General features: G+C 34.7%; 1 protein-coding gene across 8 annotated transcripts in view; it reads right to left on the reverse strand.

Annotated features, from left to right (window-relative positions):
- The window catches only part of LOC113115736 (ras/Rap GTPase-activating protein SynGAP-like), a 103,817-nt gene that overhangs the window by 72,044 nt on the left and 16,019 nt on the right, over positions 1 to 15,754 (reverse strand). For all 8 annotated transcript variants that reach the window (XM_026283299.1, XM_026283305.1, XM_026283298.1 and 5 more), the window contains 2 exons: positions 10,933 to 11,069; positions 2,146 to 2,251 (listed from right to left, as the gene is read on the reverse strand). In XM_026283299.1, coding sequence (XP_026139084.1) covers positions 2,146 to 2,251; positions 10,933 to 11,069 — 243 coding nt within the window. The remainder of the gene's footprint in view (positions 1 to 2,145; positions 2,252 to 10,932; positions 11,070 to 15,754) is intronic.

Genomic DNA, 15,754 nt, shown 5'->3' on the forward strand with positions numbered 1-15,754 from the left:
CAAACTAAGCAGGAAGCACACTGAGGAAAAGACTTTAAAATAGGTCACTGTGTCATCTTGCTATGAAGAATGAATCTATACTTCACTGAACGTTACCCCCCAAATAGCACGCATTTTCAGCTAATTAAAACCGTTCTTATGAGATCAATTACATTCAATATTTCATCTTCCTCAAGGCCTATCGTTCTGGAAAGCATATGGTGGTATAGAGCCCCCGTGTCGCTCAGAGCATAGCTAACATTCATCAGAACATATAGCTGTGGGCAGCTTCTTGGAAACCGTGTGAATCCCAAATCGTTGTCAGGGAAACTGCAGAAGGAGTCTGGAGTGATCAGCAGAGGGCCACCTCGTTCAACAGCTCACATGGATGAGACATTCACCAGGTGCAGATACAGTACATGCTACACTCTTTATAATAAAGCTGTTTTGGAGTGATGCTATAGAACTGTTATTTGTCAGGGTGTAGGTGCATTGTTAAAGATGTCAACACATCAGAGCGAGTGGAAGCAGGACGTCCCAAACAGTGGGAAGCAAAATAAAGTTGCTTTATAAGCCTTATTTTGGCTTGGATGTACATCAACTTTTGTAAGCTGGCAATGTCAAAAAGCCTTGCAACTAGCTCAACAAAAATACATAAATTCAATACATACCTTTCAAGGTCGTTTCTCAGTTGTTGTTTTTCTGAGAAATCATCAGTTCAGCAGCACTTACATACAGTTTTACTGATGGGTATGATTATATATCATCTGCCTGATTTTATACAACATCGTATTGTCAAAAAACATGAGATTTTAATTTTTTTATCTCTAGCTGTTTGTCCTTGCTGCCACAGGATTAAAATTCATTATAGAATTTATAACTCACGATTCAGACTTTTTTCTTGCAATTAAGAACAAAAGTCAGAATTCAAAGATAAAAAGTCACAATTACCTTTTACATTTTTTATTCAGTAGAGAAAAAAAAATGATTTGTGAGATGTAAATTCGGAATTCTTAATATATATATATATATATATTTATGAAATTGCAAGAAATGTCTGAATTGAGATATAAACAGACTTCTGAGACAAAATGAAAAAACAAAAGAAAGTCAGAATGGCAAGGGAAAAAAAGTCAGAATTGTGAAATAAAACTCAATGGGGTTATGGTTATTTGAACCACATACACACAAATTTTATTTTACAATTATTATATAAAGGGCAAACTTATTCACCATGGGTGTCTTGCCTTAAAAGGATAGTTCTTCCGAAAATAATTCTAACATTTATTACTCACCCTGTTGTCGTTCCAAACCCGTAAGATCTTCATCTTCAGAACACAAATTAATTAAGATGTTTTTGATGAAATCCAAGGGTTTTCTGACCCTCCATAGACAGCAACAGAACCACGTTCAAGGCCCGGAAAGGTAGTAAAGACGTTGTTAAAACACTCCATGTGACATCAGAGGTTCAACCGTAATTTTATGAAGCTATATGAGAAACCTTTTTCCATTAAACAGTTTCTTCTAATGACACTAGCTATGTTTCCATCACCCTGCTTTTATGTGCATTTTGTAGTATCACATCAGAAACGAGTGATGGAAATGCTTGATGGAATGCTGAATTTCAAATAAACAGGCCTTGATCTGCAAAAATCTTTTTTTTTTTTTTTTTGCACGCTTGGGGTAGTTTTTGATCTGTGTGAAAAAGGGTTAATGTAAATAATGAGATATGGAAACACATTTGCCAAATAAATCCCTCCCTGTGCATTAAAAAAGTAATGTGACTTCGTGCTGGTATCTCCCTATTTTGTGCACAAGTTAAACTCGTAACTTTGGATGGAAACCCTACTGATAATGATATCATACTGATGTTACATTGACTATTTTAACAATGTGCTTACTACTCTTCTGGGACATGGTGGTTGCATCGCTTTGTCTGGAGGGTCAGAAAGCTCAGATTTAATCAAAAGTGTTCCAAAGATGAACAAAAGTCTTATGGGTTTGGAACGACATGAGGGTGAGTAATAATAACAGTATTTAAATATTTGGGTGAACTAACCTTTAAAGTAGTCTATTGTACTGTAATTCTTATTAAGTTTTAACCCTCAGGAGTGGATTCACGCAGTGATGGCATTTAAGCAGCAGGGCGGCACGTGTGTGACTCACCCATTTCAGGATGGTGCCTCCCCTCCACAGGCACGCTGACCGTCCGTCGCAGCAGCTTGTTCCTGTGCGACTCCGAGCGCTGCTCGCGCATCAACAAAGGATGAACCTGCGGGAGAGTTGAGATATGGTCAGCACAAAGAGCGTGGGGTCAATACGGCAAGCTGCAGGGCTCTGCGCAAAACCGGTCGGAATCCTCCGCTATTAAAACAACAAGCCCCGTTGAGACGAGAATCCTTGAAATAATAAAGTAATTGTGTGTGTGTGTGCTTGGGGTGAAGGGAGAAAATAATTGCAAACTTGTGTGTGTAATGTGTTTATTTAAGTCTCGGTATGGGGCTGCATGCCACGGGATTTCTTCTTAACGCAGAAAGCAGATGGAGGAAAACATCTCGGCGCAGGTTTGCCTTCTAATTGCACAGGGCTTGTTTAGTGGCATGGATGTCTCTCCTGTGTTCACCAGCGCTATCCAGAGGGAGATACAATCGAGATATCAGGAGCAGGGCTGCGAAGGAAGCGATTACCTACAGTCTGGGGTGATAAATGAGCGGGGCAAGAGAGGATCAGTCACTGAGCCCTAAGGGAAGCAGCTTAAATGTTTCAGGGGTGGCCTTGTCACTTGGCTGCATGACCTGGCTGCATTATGGGACACTCTTTCTGTTTTATGCACAGCCCAGCTACTCAGATGCAGAGAAGAAAGCAGATTTATTAGAATACAGCATCTGATTCACACAGCTGACTTTAAGACAGTATTGTGCATCTTAAGATGCATCGCTGCAGTTTGTCTTTATAGTTTTAAAAATGATAGATGTCTACGTTATGCTTTCTGTCAGAGCAAAGCAAGCTAAATATTATCTTTCAATGTCTTTAAAATAAATATCTGACAAGCTGCAATGAAATTACAGGAAGGATCAGTGCATAAAAAATGCATAACATCCAATGAATCCTTCATGACTTACTAGAAAGCATGCAAGATCGCTGTTTATTAACGCACATGCCCTTTTATGTGAACAATCTGCTACGCAGGCAGTGTAGATACATTTTAAGGACAAACTCGGTGCACACCATTAACAATGTGTCAGTTTGCAGTGAATGTTGACTAAATGTAAATTATTAGGCTTACAGTAATATCTGCTAAAGACAAATGCGTCCATATCCACAAAACCAGAAGAAGCATGTTTAACACAAATTAACTGTCACTATAAAGTATGCACTTTGTCGAAGATGTTTCTCCTAAAATTGCATAGGAGAACAAAACAAATGCAGGTGCCATAGTTCAGATAATGCATCTTTTTCACAGTTTTAGGTTTGAAACGTGGAGGTAAAGAAAAGCTGGTACAACTTCTTTACATTGAAGAGCACAGCAAATCCATTACAAAACACAGTTTTGTGTTCCTTCAGAAGAGGAATTAAATATAGAGAGATGGATTACAGCATTCAAATGCATATGCATGATGAAAAGGAACGCAAAAAACATTTTTACATTTTATTAAATTTAATTAAAATCAGTTAATGTAACACAAGTATAGTACACACACTTTATCTGGTTCGGTACTGCTGGTGGCACAGAAATTACATTCACCTTTATGCAAAATTCTCCATTAGTTCTCCCTAAATGCTAAGCTGTCTAGAATATTACAAATATCTTGTTTGTGCTTTTGTTTTCCTCTAACTCATAATTCACTGCCACAGCATGTAAGGTCACATCTGCTCATTGGAAATGATCTAATATACAGTACGCTTGGATACATTAAGGCAGCCAGAGAACATGGCCTGTTATCTTCATGAAACTGAACCCATTAGACACAGATCTACAGCATGCATCAGGAACTGTGGGACACAGGTGAGTGGCTGCCTGTGGAATGAGTTCAGCTGGTCAGCAATCACCTGGTTCAATGTTATCTGGAACATCACAGAAGAGTCACTAAACAAAACACAGAGAGTTCGAGGTCAGGTGGAGATGGACCCGCTACAGGTCGACGATCAGCTTCTCAGAGGAGAGAAGCCTCAGCACTAGATATACAGCTCTAAAGTGTTCAACTTTTTCTGCTGCCTTAGTTCTGGAAGTATTAGTAGGGCTGGGCGATAAATCGATTTTATCGATTAACTCGAATTTGACGTTAAGGGCGATTTGTTTTTAATGAAAATGGGTTTTTCTAAGGGCTCTCCCCTTAGGCTTCCGTAGTTCAGAGTGGGCTCGCCCTCCCCCCGCTTTCCTTACAGCCGCACACAGACAACATGACAGTTAACAGCGCAGAGCTCGTTCCAAAGAAAGGCACAGTTTCATCGAGTAACCCCTTAGGGATGGGTACCGAAACCTGGAATTAAACTGGCCCCGGGGCTAAATTATGAAAGACCGTAGTATCAGTAAGATCTGCTTTCGGTACTGGAGGGAAAAAAAATATGTACTATGTATTTTTCCTTAATAATGTTATAGTGCACATTTTATCTTACCAAACATTTCTAATTTGCGATATTATTAAGAAGTTTGTCTGTGAGATCTGTGACATCTTTAATGCGCGCCGCGGAGGCTGTCTGTCAGTCACAAACACACACCAAGAACGAGCGCGGCGCACACACACGAATAACAGAATGAAAACTCACGGTTAATAATAAAGAGTGACGATGGCGGAGAGAGCAAAACATTCCAAAGCGTTAGGGTGACCAGATGAGATTATTCAAAGATCAACAGTCTGTCTAGTGAGCCACAAAAAACAACAACATTAAAATCATGAACTCAAATGTCAATGTAAAAATATAAAAAAGAAAAAAACAATGACTGTTGTAACAGTGCGTAAATCAGACCTTTCTGTAATGCTAACGCTAATGAGTTTAAAGTTTTGTTAGCACTTTATGAATACCACTGTGACAAGTATGTATTTTTGTAATAGATCTAATTTTGTCATTTTGTTTACATTTATTTAACCAAAAGTTTTTTATCAAAGAGGGACACACAATTTTATTTTTTATTTATATTTTATTTATTTTAATTGTATTTATTTATTTTATTTTTTATTTATTTTGAAGGTGCATTGTGTCACTGTAAATTATTAGAAAACTGATAAGCTACATTTTCACTGTTTAAAATGGCAGTGCCTGCCATCTCGTTTACAAGCGAGGCTTGTTTCCTGTTACACTTATGCACAAAGGGAAATTTAGATAAATTGCATAAGTGAAAATGAGAACAAAATAAAGAGTACATTTGGTTTTAGCAATTTCTTTGTCGGTTGTAGTTTGTTTTTAAATAGAAAAAAAAAATCGATTAAAATCGAAAATCGGGTTTGGTGTGAAAAAATCTGAAAAATCTGTGTGAAAAAAGCCATATCGCCCAGCCCTAAGAATTAGTTACATTTATTTTTACCATATGGATATTAAAAAAGTATTTGTTAAAAAATTATAAGCCATGAACCAAACCAACCAGCCACAAGCAGAATTACAACACTACAAACATTGAATTGAAGCAAAGAAGTATTTGAAAATCAGGCAAAAACACAAAGGTACAAGACTTCAATGATGGAAATAACTACAGTTCCATGAAGCGCTACAAATGACATAAGCAAAATGAAAACAATAGATAAATATAAACCAATAGATAACAAATATATTATAACATTAATGGTGCAAGATGCATATATATATATATTTTTTTTCTTAAGTAATTTTCTTTCATATTTTTGTTTCTTTGTTTTTTAAGACTTTAAGAATTTAAAGAATTCATGAGCAGATTAAAAGTCCTCATGAACAAAATAAAATAAAAAAAAATTTTTGAAAGTCTGTTTCTGCCATTCAATTAAAAAATGTAGTTGCAAAATTTTCTCTCCATTCTGAGAAATAAATTACAAGATATATATTTTTCAATTAGTTTACATCTCGTATTCATACATCTTAAATTTTAAATTTACATTTCTCAATTCTGTTTTTGTTATGTTTTGGTTTTTGTTTTGACCATGGAATAATAAAATAAAATAAAATTGTGAATTCTTTATCTCACAATTCTGACTTTAGTTTTTTTTTTTTTTTTGTGTGTCTATTGTATTTATTATTAGTAGTATTGTTATTCTCTTAAAGTCAGTATTGTGACATATAAACTCAAAATTACCAGAGAATTAGTGATAATTACTTTATTTATTTATTTTCCATAGTGAAAATGGGCTTCTATTTTTTTCTTCCGGAACCCGACAGGTGCGCTCTATCAAAAGGTACACAGTATTTAAAACAGGAAGTATTTAGGACGGGACTATCTCTTTGTCAAACAAATAGCAGATAAGGGGCATCCTACGGTGATTATGTGTTGCTTTCACCTTTAAAATGTTCAACGTTGGGACCTGTCTCAGGATTTCAGCATTTAGAATTTAGTTTTGATCCCAAGAACATTTTCTGTGTGTATTCCCATAATTCTGGGCAGGGCTCAGGCTTGGCAAACACACTCATGCTGCGCTGTAGGGGAGTTTGCCATATGTCAGCACAGCCAGAACTGGCCCAGCTGTGTGATGGGGCAGGTGAGAGAGGAAACGGGGTGGAGGGCAGCAGGTGTGCGGTCCGTTCTGTCCTAATGGTGCGTTAATAGATCACAGCCCAACCTGACAGCACCCCGCCGGCAGCCCGACCGACCCGAACCTCAACTGACTCCGCTGGCATCCTGCTCCATCCCAGATCTGCCCCGCGAACACCACGACAGCGCTGCAAAACAGCAAAGCTAAAGAGAAGAAGGATGAGATCTGTCTGCTTCTATCAACATCACATCACTGTCAGGTTCCAGCTGCTCTGGTAATAAATGACACGGGATGATTTTCACTGAAGACACCAGCTACGGGTTATATCCTGATCTTGAGAACACTATACCTGAGATATATTATCTCCTGTTACATTTTTATAGTGCAATCACTGAATTATGGATAGAAAATACAGTCAAATGTGGCAGTTGAAAGATACAGATAGATGGATGTGCTGCTTTTTCACCACAAATATATTGAAATTAATTCTCCACCTACAACAAAATAGCAGCGAAAACTGTCCAATCTGCTAACAAATCCTGTCCCGCTGCAGCTCTACTTTACTTCTTGTGACATAAAGTGTGAAAAAGTCCCAAATTCCAAACTACATAATTTTTTTGAATAGTTATTAGTTACAACAACAAAAACAAAAAATAGTTAGTGCCTTATTAGCTTCAGTGTTCTTTCCAGTTTAAAGAGGTTTAAATTTGAGTTTTATTTTAGATTTGAAGCTTAAAGAGCTCTTCTAAAAGTTGACAAAACAAACTTTTTCAACTTAAAAATTTATGGTCTGTCCTTTTCTACCTGTGACTAACAACAGCAACTAAAACCTATTTTAGAGAAGGAATTAACCTTGCATATCAATTCTGGATGAAAAATGCCATTCATGTCCCTTGATTTTTAAAGATAATTTTTTATATTTTATTTTAATTATTATTTTGCAATAAACTTAAAATATGTTGTTTCTATACACACAATCAACATCTTTAAATCAAAGGTTGTATATATATATATATATATATATATATATATATATCAATCACTTTACAATGCTTCATGGAATTTTAGTTCTTTCTCTCATTAAAAGCATCGAGTACACAATTTTGTAACCTTGTCTTTTTGCCTGATTTTCAAATACTTCTTGCTTTAATGTTTGTAATACGATTCTCCTTGTAGATGGTTGGTTTGATTCACTGCTTAACTCTTTAACCAAAAAATACTTCTGGAACCAATGCAAATTGGACAGCCACTGTTGCGCTCTACAGAAAAGAAAACCATTTCATGAGCTCTTTCATGTTTTCACGTGACACATCCCATGAATCCATTACATAATCTTTTCAAACAGACTCCCACAATGCTAACATCTCTTTCTGAAGACTTGTCATGTTCTGTCACAGCATCGGCTGTGAGCGAAGGCTCTCTGTTGACTGTGTCCATACTAATTCATTTATTTACCGTGATCTTTGAACAGCGCGATGCGAGCAGCCACAGAGAGTGATTTGGTGAGCGCATGATTCCATAGCCTGATTCCTGGGGCAGCTACAAGAACGGCTGCCACCCACTCACAGCCAGAGAAACCTTGCTCTGGGCCTACTTGCGTAACGCCGTGTCACGGTGGCACGGATCCGCACGAGAACCATATTATCTGAGAGCTGGTGCACAGAGCGTGTGTGAAGTCGGAGGTGGGCCACTGTCACCCCACATCAATTAGCATTTAGCTACATTTCAGCAAATCACTCCTGACTCTCTCACTCCCTCTAAAGGCTGCTTCTGAAGACAGCAACAAGTCACTAGATTTTTTAATCAACCATGTTACTGAAATCTACCTGAATTTTACTATTGTTGTATAAGAATCTAAGCGATTACTCAAATTAGTTGTAAATCTAAACCTAAATCTAAGGTTGTTAGGTTTTAAATGTTGGTAAAAAGTGTTGCCTATATATATATATATATATATATATATATATATATATATATATATATATATATATATATATATATATATATATATATATATTTACTTTTCCATAGTACATTTATTATTATTAATACATATTATATACACATAATACATACAGTATAATATGAATATTAGCATTAATCTACATTTTAGATATTTTATAATATAATACAGTTTAAATATTAGGTGAAACATAAAAAACACTTCATCAAAATCACATCAAAATGATGAAAACAAACTAAAGTTAAAATCAAAACTTAAACATAAAAATATATAATTGTATGTATTTTATTATAATATTATTTGAATTATTTATTGTTATTTTTTATTAATTATTTTTACTTATTTTATTAATATTTATTTTCTAAGAAAGTCCTATAAATTTTAGACAGCAAACAAAATGGATACCTGTTGTTAACTAAAATTAAAACTATAAAAAATAATTAAAGTTATCTGAATTAGAGCAGAAATAAAATAAAATGTAAAAATATGGTGAAACACTAAAACATAAAAACTAATATATATATATATATATATATATATATACAAAAAATTTGGAAATATACAAAAGGAAAGCATAAAAAAGCTAAATCAAAAGCTTGTTAAATACTATAATAATAATAGAAAAATTCTACCAAAAAATTACACTACATGACCAATTTGTGTATTATACGTGTAATATTGTGTATTAATTTACGATACATAAATGTTGTTGTTACGTGAGGGCAGAATAAGCTGATTGCGAATGAATTTAGTGGCCTCAGCCATCAACAACTCCTGAAAACAATCAGAGAAAAGCATCTCCTCTTGTGGACTCACAGAGTGCAATGTCTGCACGGAGGAGACGCTTGTCATTCACTACAGGACCTGAATGAAGACTCTCACACACACAAACAGGGCTGCAACTGTCCCCTGCAGCAGATGAGTGACAACCATGAATATTTCATGATGCTCATCTTCACAGAGGTGACAGTCATTAGCCTGTCACCACTGATTCACATCTATTCAAAGTGTGGCCTTATCTGAACATGCAACAAGACGGGTGCAATTAGTCGGACGGTGCGTCTGATTAATGAGCCTCTCAGTGCTCTGCAGCTCTACCTGCTGTACAGGTCAGTCACTGTGTCCATTACAAACACAGACTTCATCTAGGTACAGGCAGACTGAACTTAAAGAATGCTAAATTGTTTTGGATGAATATGGGCAGCAGGATATGATCAGGGCCATCATGTAACTATTTTTTTGAGGGAGCATGAGATCCGGCTAATGTGTCTCTGGTAAGATAAGAGGAAAATATTTTTAATAACGTTTGTAAGATGTACTTAATAAAGTTTAATAAGTAGAAAGTAGAAATAAAGTATTAAAGCAATTCATGTTCACTGCCCAACCCAAGCAAATTGCACCTGAAATTCTATACCAGTAATCATTATTATTTTCTATAAACACATACAGTATATACAGTATATGCATATATACACATACAGTTATTGATAAAATTATTTAACATTGATATATTCATAATTAATAATTAATTTATTAGTAGACAATTAATTGGTTAATTAATCTATTTATTTAATAAATAAAAAATGTAAGTTATTTATTACAAATTATAAATTGTTTTTTTTATGAAAATTAGATGAACACAAAATTGCTGTAATTACAGTAACTACTCAAAATAAATTAAAATACATTTAAAATCATGCACTCATTATTATTCTAATAATAACAATGATAATATTATTATTACTATTAAAAGTACTACTACTACTACAACTAATAATAATAATAATAATAATAAATTATTTATCAGGAATTTAAAACAAAAATATATTATTTTAAAAGTCTATGTAAATTCAAAAACATATTTTTTTTGTTGCAATTTTTCTGTTTCTTATATAAACATTGTAATATAAACAATATATAGCTAATTCATAATTTATTATTTATGTGCACAAGTTTATATATAAAACTACATTTTAACAAATTAAAATTATTGTTACTTAAAATATATTAAAAAATATTTATTGATGAGATATTGTTGCCATTGTTCTGTATATTGTTGTTATATTACGTATTTAATCAGACTACGGATGATTCACAAACTCCTAACAATGCCCAAGACTCATAAGCACACTAACATACTATTTACGAGATACAACACTCCCAGACTGCTGATGCAAATCAACCAAAGAATATAGAGAAACAAAATATGTTTCGAGCTGTGGAAAGTCTGAAATAAAGCCCCTTGTAAACTGGCTGTAAAATGAGCACCCAAACTGTAGTAAGGAACATGTTGGGAAGGAAGTGCTTGATTATGTGTGATTGGGCTGCCAGTACCTCCTCCTGGTCCAACATGTAGAGCTGATTTCCACTGATCACACACAGACGAGGATTCCAGTCGGGTTGCTCGTAGGAGGGAGCAGCAGCGAAGGAGGGCTGGTGTCGGAAGGAGGGGGGGGCAGCATACCTCGCATCTGGGACAGAAGGACGAGAGGAGAAAGGTCAATAATTAAACTGCAAGACAAAACTAAGCTGTTATTCCTGCTAGTTCAAAGTCTATAAGCAGATTCAACCTGAACTTACAACATTATACCAGTATGTGGCGCTAGTACCAAACATTCATCCACAAAGTTTGAAGAATCTATACCTCATAAGTCACTTTGAACAACATTGTCTTCCATAATGGATAAATGGAAGATTAATTGGATCAAGCAAAAGCTTTTCCACCTTACGATAACAACATAACTTCATGTCTGGCATTTTCACAGTGAAATTCATTGATGCACTACAGGAAAATGAATTGCAGTTTCAAATCTATTTTAAATTGCACTTTAATCGTGCTCACGACTTCTGATGCTGGCTGGCTGGCTATTTAAACATTTGTCAAGCGTACATGCTTTGAGTTGCCAGATGTCTAAATACCGCAATCAGAGCTGTTCTCTTAAAGGGATAGTTCACCCAAAAATGAGAATTATGTCATTAATTACTCACCCTCATATCGTTCCAAAACCGTAAGAACTTTGTTCATCTTTGGAACACAAATTATGATTTTTTTTTAAATAAAATCCTTGTTTTTTGACCCTGCATAAACAGTATAGTGGTACTCAGTGGAGATTGACCCTGAAGAAAAGAAAACATTGAATAAAGTTTTTTTTTTTTTTTTTGTACACAAAAAGTAGTATCGTAGCTTCATAACATTACTGTTGAACCGCTGGTGTCATATGGACTATTTTAACGATGTCCTTACCACCTTTCAGGGCCATAAAACATTTCAGTTGCATTGCTGTCTATAGAGGGTCAGAAAGCTTGCGGATTTCATCAAAAATATCTTAATTTGTGTTCTGAACAAGAATGAATGTCTTGCAGTTTGAAATGACATGGGGTGAGTAATTAATGACAGAATTTTCAGTTTTGGGTGAACTATCCCTTTAAACATTATATTTCTGCTCAGTGTTTTACTTTATTTTCTCAACCTGGCAACCTTTCACAAATACTCCCTCCATTGCGAAAAAAAATAAAAATTCAAACTGATGATAGGGTTTGACAGGGTAATTTTGAATAATTGTAATTAACTGTACTGTTTTTTTCTGCATTTGAGAGAAGTTTTAATGTGAGTTAACACTTTCTAGATTTATGTTTACAAAAAAGTGAAATAATTCTGATGAAACATAAATAGAAATTATAAATCATGATTATTAACCAAAATGAATTTCTGAACAAAAAAGCCTTGACTATCATTTCAAACATTCATTACCATTGTTATTATGCAGCCCTATTTAATCGTTTGAGTCCTAGTATCAAATTTAGCAGGGGGGAATCAGCTGTAGGGTGACTTTTTGAAGATTTATATGAACTATCAGCGAATTACTTCAGGTCAAAAAACATTTCTGAAATATAAAAAACCACATATTGCTTATTTTTCCTTTTTAAATAAATTTTTAGAATATATTTTAGGATTCTTTGATTAACAGAAAGTTCAAAAGAACAGGATTTATTTTAAATAGAAATATTATGTTATTATTATTCAATTAATATTATATTAATTAAATGTCTTCACTGTTACTTCTGATTAATTCTAATATGTCCGTACTGATTAAACATTCATTTATTTAAAATAATAATAATAATTACTAACCCTGGTATGGTACTGTACTTTTAACCAAAATTTGGCAAATCCAGTATAAACTATTCTTCACAAGTGCTCATTATATCAACCTATGGGATTTTTTTAAACAATACCAGCCAGTAAATGGACTGTACATGGAACAACATTAACGTTAGGGTCAGATTATTTGGTCAAACTCTCCCCAATCAGTGCGCCCAATTTACCAATTTTTAACCATATGGTTCCATGGGCTGTCATGGACTCCAGCCAAAAACAACAACAACAACAACAACAGACACATACACAATTGGTGCTTGGCCTCACAGCAAACACAGCTTTACTCAAACATAAACAATACAGTACATTTGAACTACATTTTTACCCAGAATTGTATCTTACAGACAGTCTTTCTCCTCAGACTGTAAACATGTATATAAAGTGCAGACTTTGATATTGACGGCACTGTAGTTTCATCAAGTTCTAAATCGAGATGTTAAGCTGTCACATGTTCAGCTCTGGCCCTGTCAGCCAAGGCGAGTGCAATAAAGCGATTACAGTGGCCTTTGACTTTTTTACTTCATCCCTGTTCTATAAAACCCACGACTGGACGAGTCTCCCACTCTTTTTCGCTCCAAAAACTACAGCTCAGAGTCAATATTCAGAACTCCTACCCTCTGAACCTCCAGCCAATCAGAAACAGCCTTGACAGATGGTGGCAGCATCAGAGGGATGCTGGACCGGCACAGGACGCTTCTGTCCAGACTCACACACACATTTGTCAGATTTCCTCCAAGCACTCTAGAACAACAGGGAAAGGCACTTACAAAACAGATCACTGGACTTAAGCAGCCGTATGTTTGCTAGAATTTATGCACAGACAGTTGAGCTTTTCATTTTTCTGCTTTCTATCTGTTGTAGCTAACGTCTTCAGCAAATGGAAAAGAAAGTCCAGTTGCTTTCAAATAATACTTCTGCACAAACGAAATCCTTCAGACAGCGAGATGTCTTTTATATTGAAGTACTATTGAGTATCATACTGTTATTTCTATTAATATTTTTGTTTTTGTTTTTTATTTCTCATTTTAATTGTAAAATTTAAGTGATTTTCTTGTAGTGTGTTTTTGCCATTTTTAGTATTTTTTTGTATATGTGTATAGATAGATAGGTAGATAGATCTATTTTAGAGAGTAGATAGATTTTTATTATTATTTCAGTTTTAGTTATTTCAGTACAAGTTAAATTACATTCAAAAAATGTAAAAATTGTACAACGGAAAATAGCGGAAATAAAAACCTTTTTATATTTTATTTTATTTCATTTAACATTTATTTTATTTCAAGTAATGAAAATGTTTTTTATGGTTCTAAATTTAAATTTTTACATTTGTAATTTACATTAATTTACACAAAAGTGGCAGTAAAACATGTATAATGTTACATTTAAATTACTTAAGATTTACTTAAAATAAATGTTCTTTTGAACTTTTTGTTCATCATAGAGCCTTAAAAAGGTTTCCAAGAAAATATTAAACAGCACTATTTTCAGCATATTAGAATAATTTATGAAAGATCATGTGACACTGTTGACTGAGAAATTCAGCTTTGCATCAGAAAGAAACTACATTTTAAAATATTTTAAGACATAAGACAGTTATTTAAAAATGTTTATAATATTGCACAATAATACATGATTTACTGTATTTTTGATCATATATATACAGCCTTTGTGACCAAAAGAAAATGTAAAAATTTTAAAAGTAAAAAAACTTGATCCAAAAAGCACCACAAAAAAACAACAACCACATAAGTAGTCCATTGGATTCAACATATGAGACTAAGTAATGACAAAATTTTCATTTTAAGATGAACTATTTCTTTAACATGACAGCATGCCACCAAACGACTCAAACAAAACAGCAAGCACAGTACTGCGCCGCTGCTCTGAACTGTATCCCCACCGCTGGGACGAACAACAAACTCACTACAGTGCGCTGGGCTCCCCGCTTGACAGTAAGCCAGCTGAAATCTTTTCCACCATAGAAATAGCCTGTCACATCCAGCTCCGTCCTGACAAGAAGTCCTGGAGAGCTGGAGGAGCTGCCCTGTGCTGCCCTGTTCAACAGCACTCTCCGCCGCCATGTAAGAAACTGCTCATGACAACAACTAAAGACTTCACAGAGATAGAATATGAATGATTTAGTTGCAGAGAGTATGTGAAGTCACTTTATGGCAACTTAACACAAGGCACAATATGTTAGTGTTTATCCACCTCTGTTTCATGTATCCCTTGTTTAACCACTTTATCATTTACATTTGTCTGTAAGGACAGGCTGAGACAGGAAATATGGAATGAATATTGAGGACTAGAAGTGACAAAATAAAATGAAAGAATCAGTTATCACTTACTTATCAATGGATACTCTGAAGTGAATGATGAAGTGAAGTGAATGGTGAAGTGAATGGGTGCCATCAGAATTATAGTCCAAACAGCTGATAAACCATTACAATAAATCCACAAGTAATCCAAACAACTTCAGTCCATCAATTAAAATCTTGTGAGGTGAAAGTGACATTTTTGTTTTAAAATGCATATTTTTCCTCTCTGTTTTAGCCTTACATTCACACTGAGACAGTGTTTTTGTCAAGAAAAACTAAGCTTTTTGGAAACGCTCCACAATGTTTGATTAATTTGCACTTTTCACATATGTAGTGTGAAAACAGGGCTTTAGAAAATGATGACGCATGTTTAGTCATGTGATGCATGTTTTACCAATAGACATCTATGTTTATGCAATTAACTGTCTGTTATGTGCAATTCACTATCACACTATTGCTAAAGATACTTATTTTGTACACTCTTTATATTACAGTCCTAAAAAGATGAGACATCAGATGAGATAAAACATGAGGGCTGTTGCCTGTTAGATCAAACATGAGTGTGCGAGAAATGGACGAGGCTAGTCAGTTATTTCTGTAAATATAAAGATCCTGCCGAATTGCGTGAGAACTTGTGTCTGTTCTGTCTGTATCATCTAGGTGAGCTTTTATGAGGTTT

The sequence above is a fragment of the Carassius auratus genome, chromosome 16, assembly GCF_003368295.1.
Source record: "Carassius auratus strain Wakin chromosome 16, ASM336829v1, whole genome shotgun sequence".
NCBI lineage: Eukaryota > Metazoa > Chordata > Actinopteri > Cypriniformes > Cyprinidae > Carassius > Carassius auratus.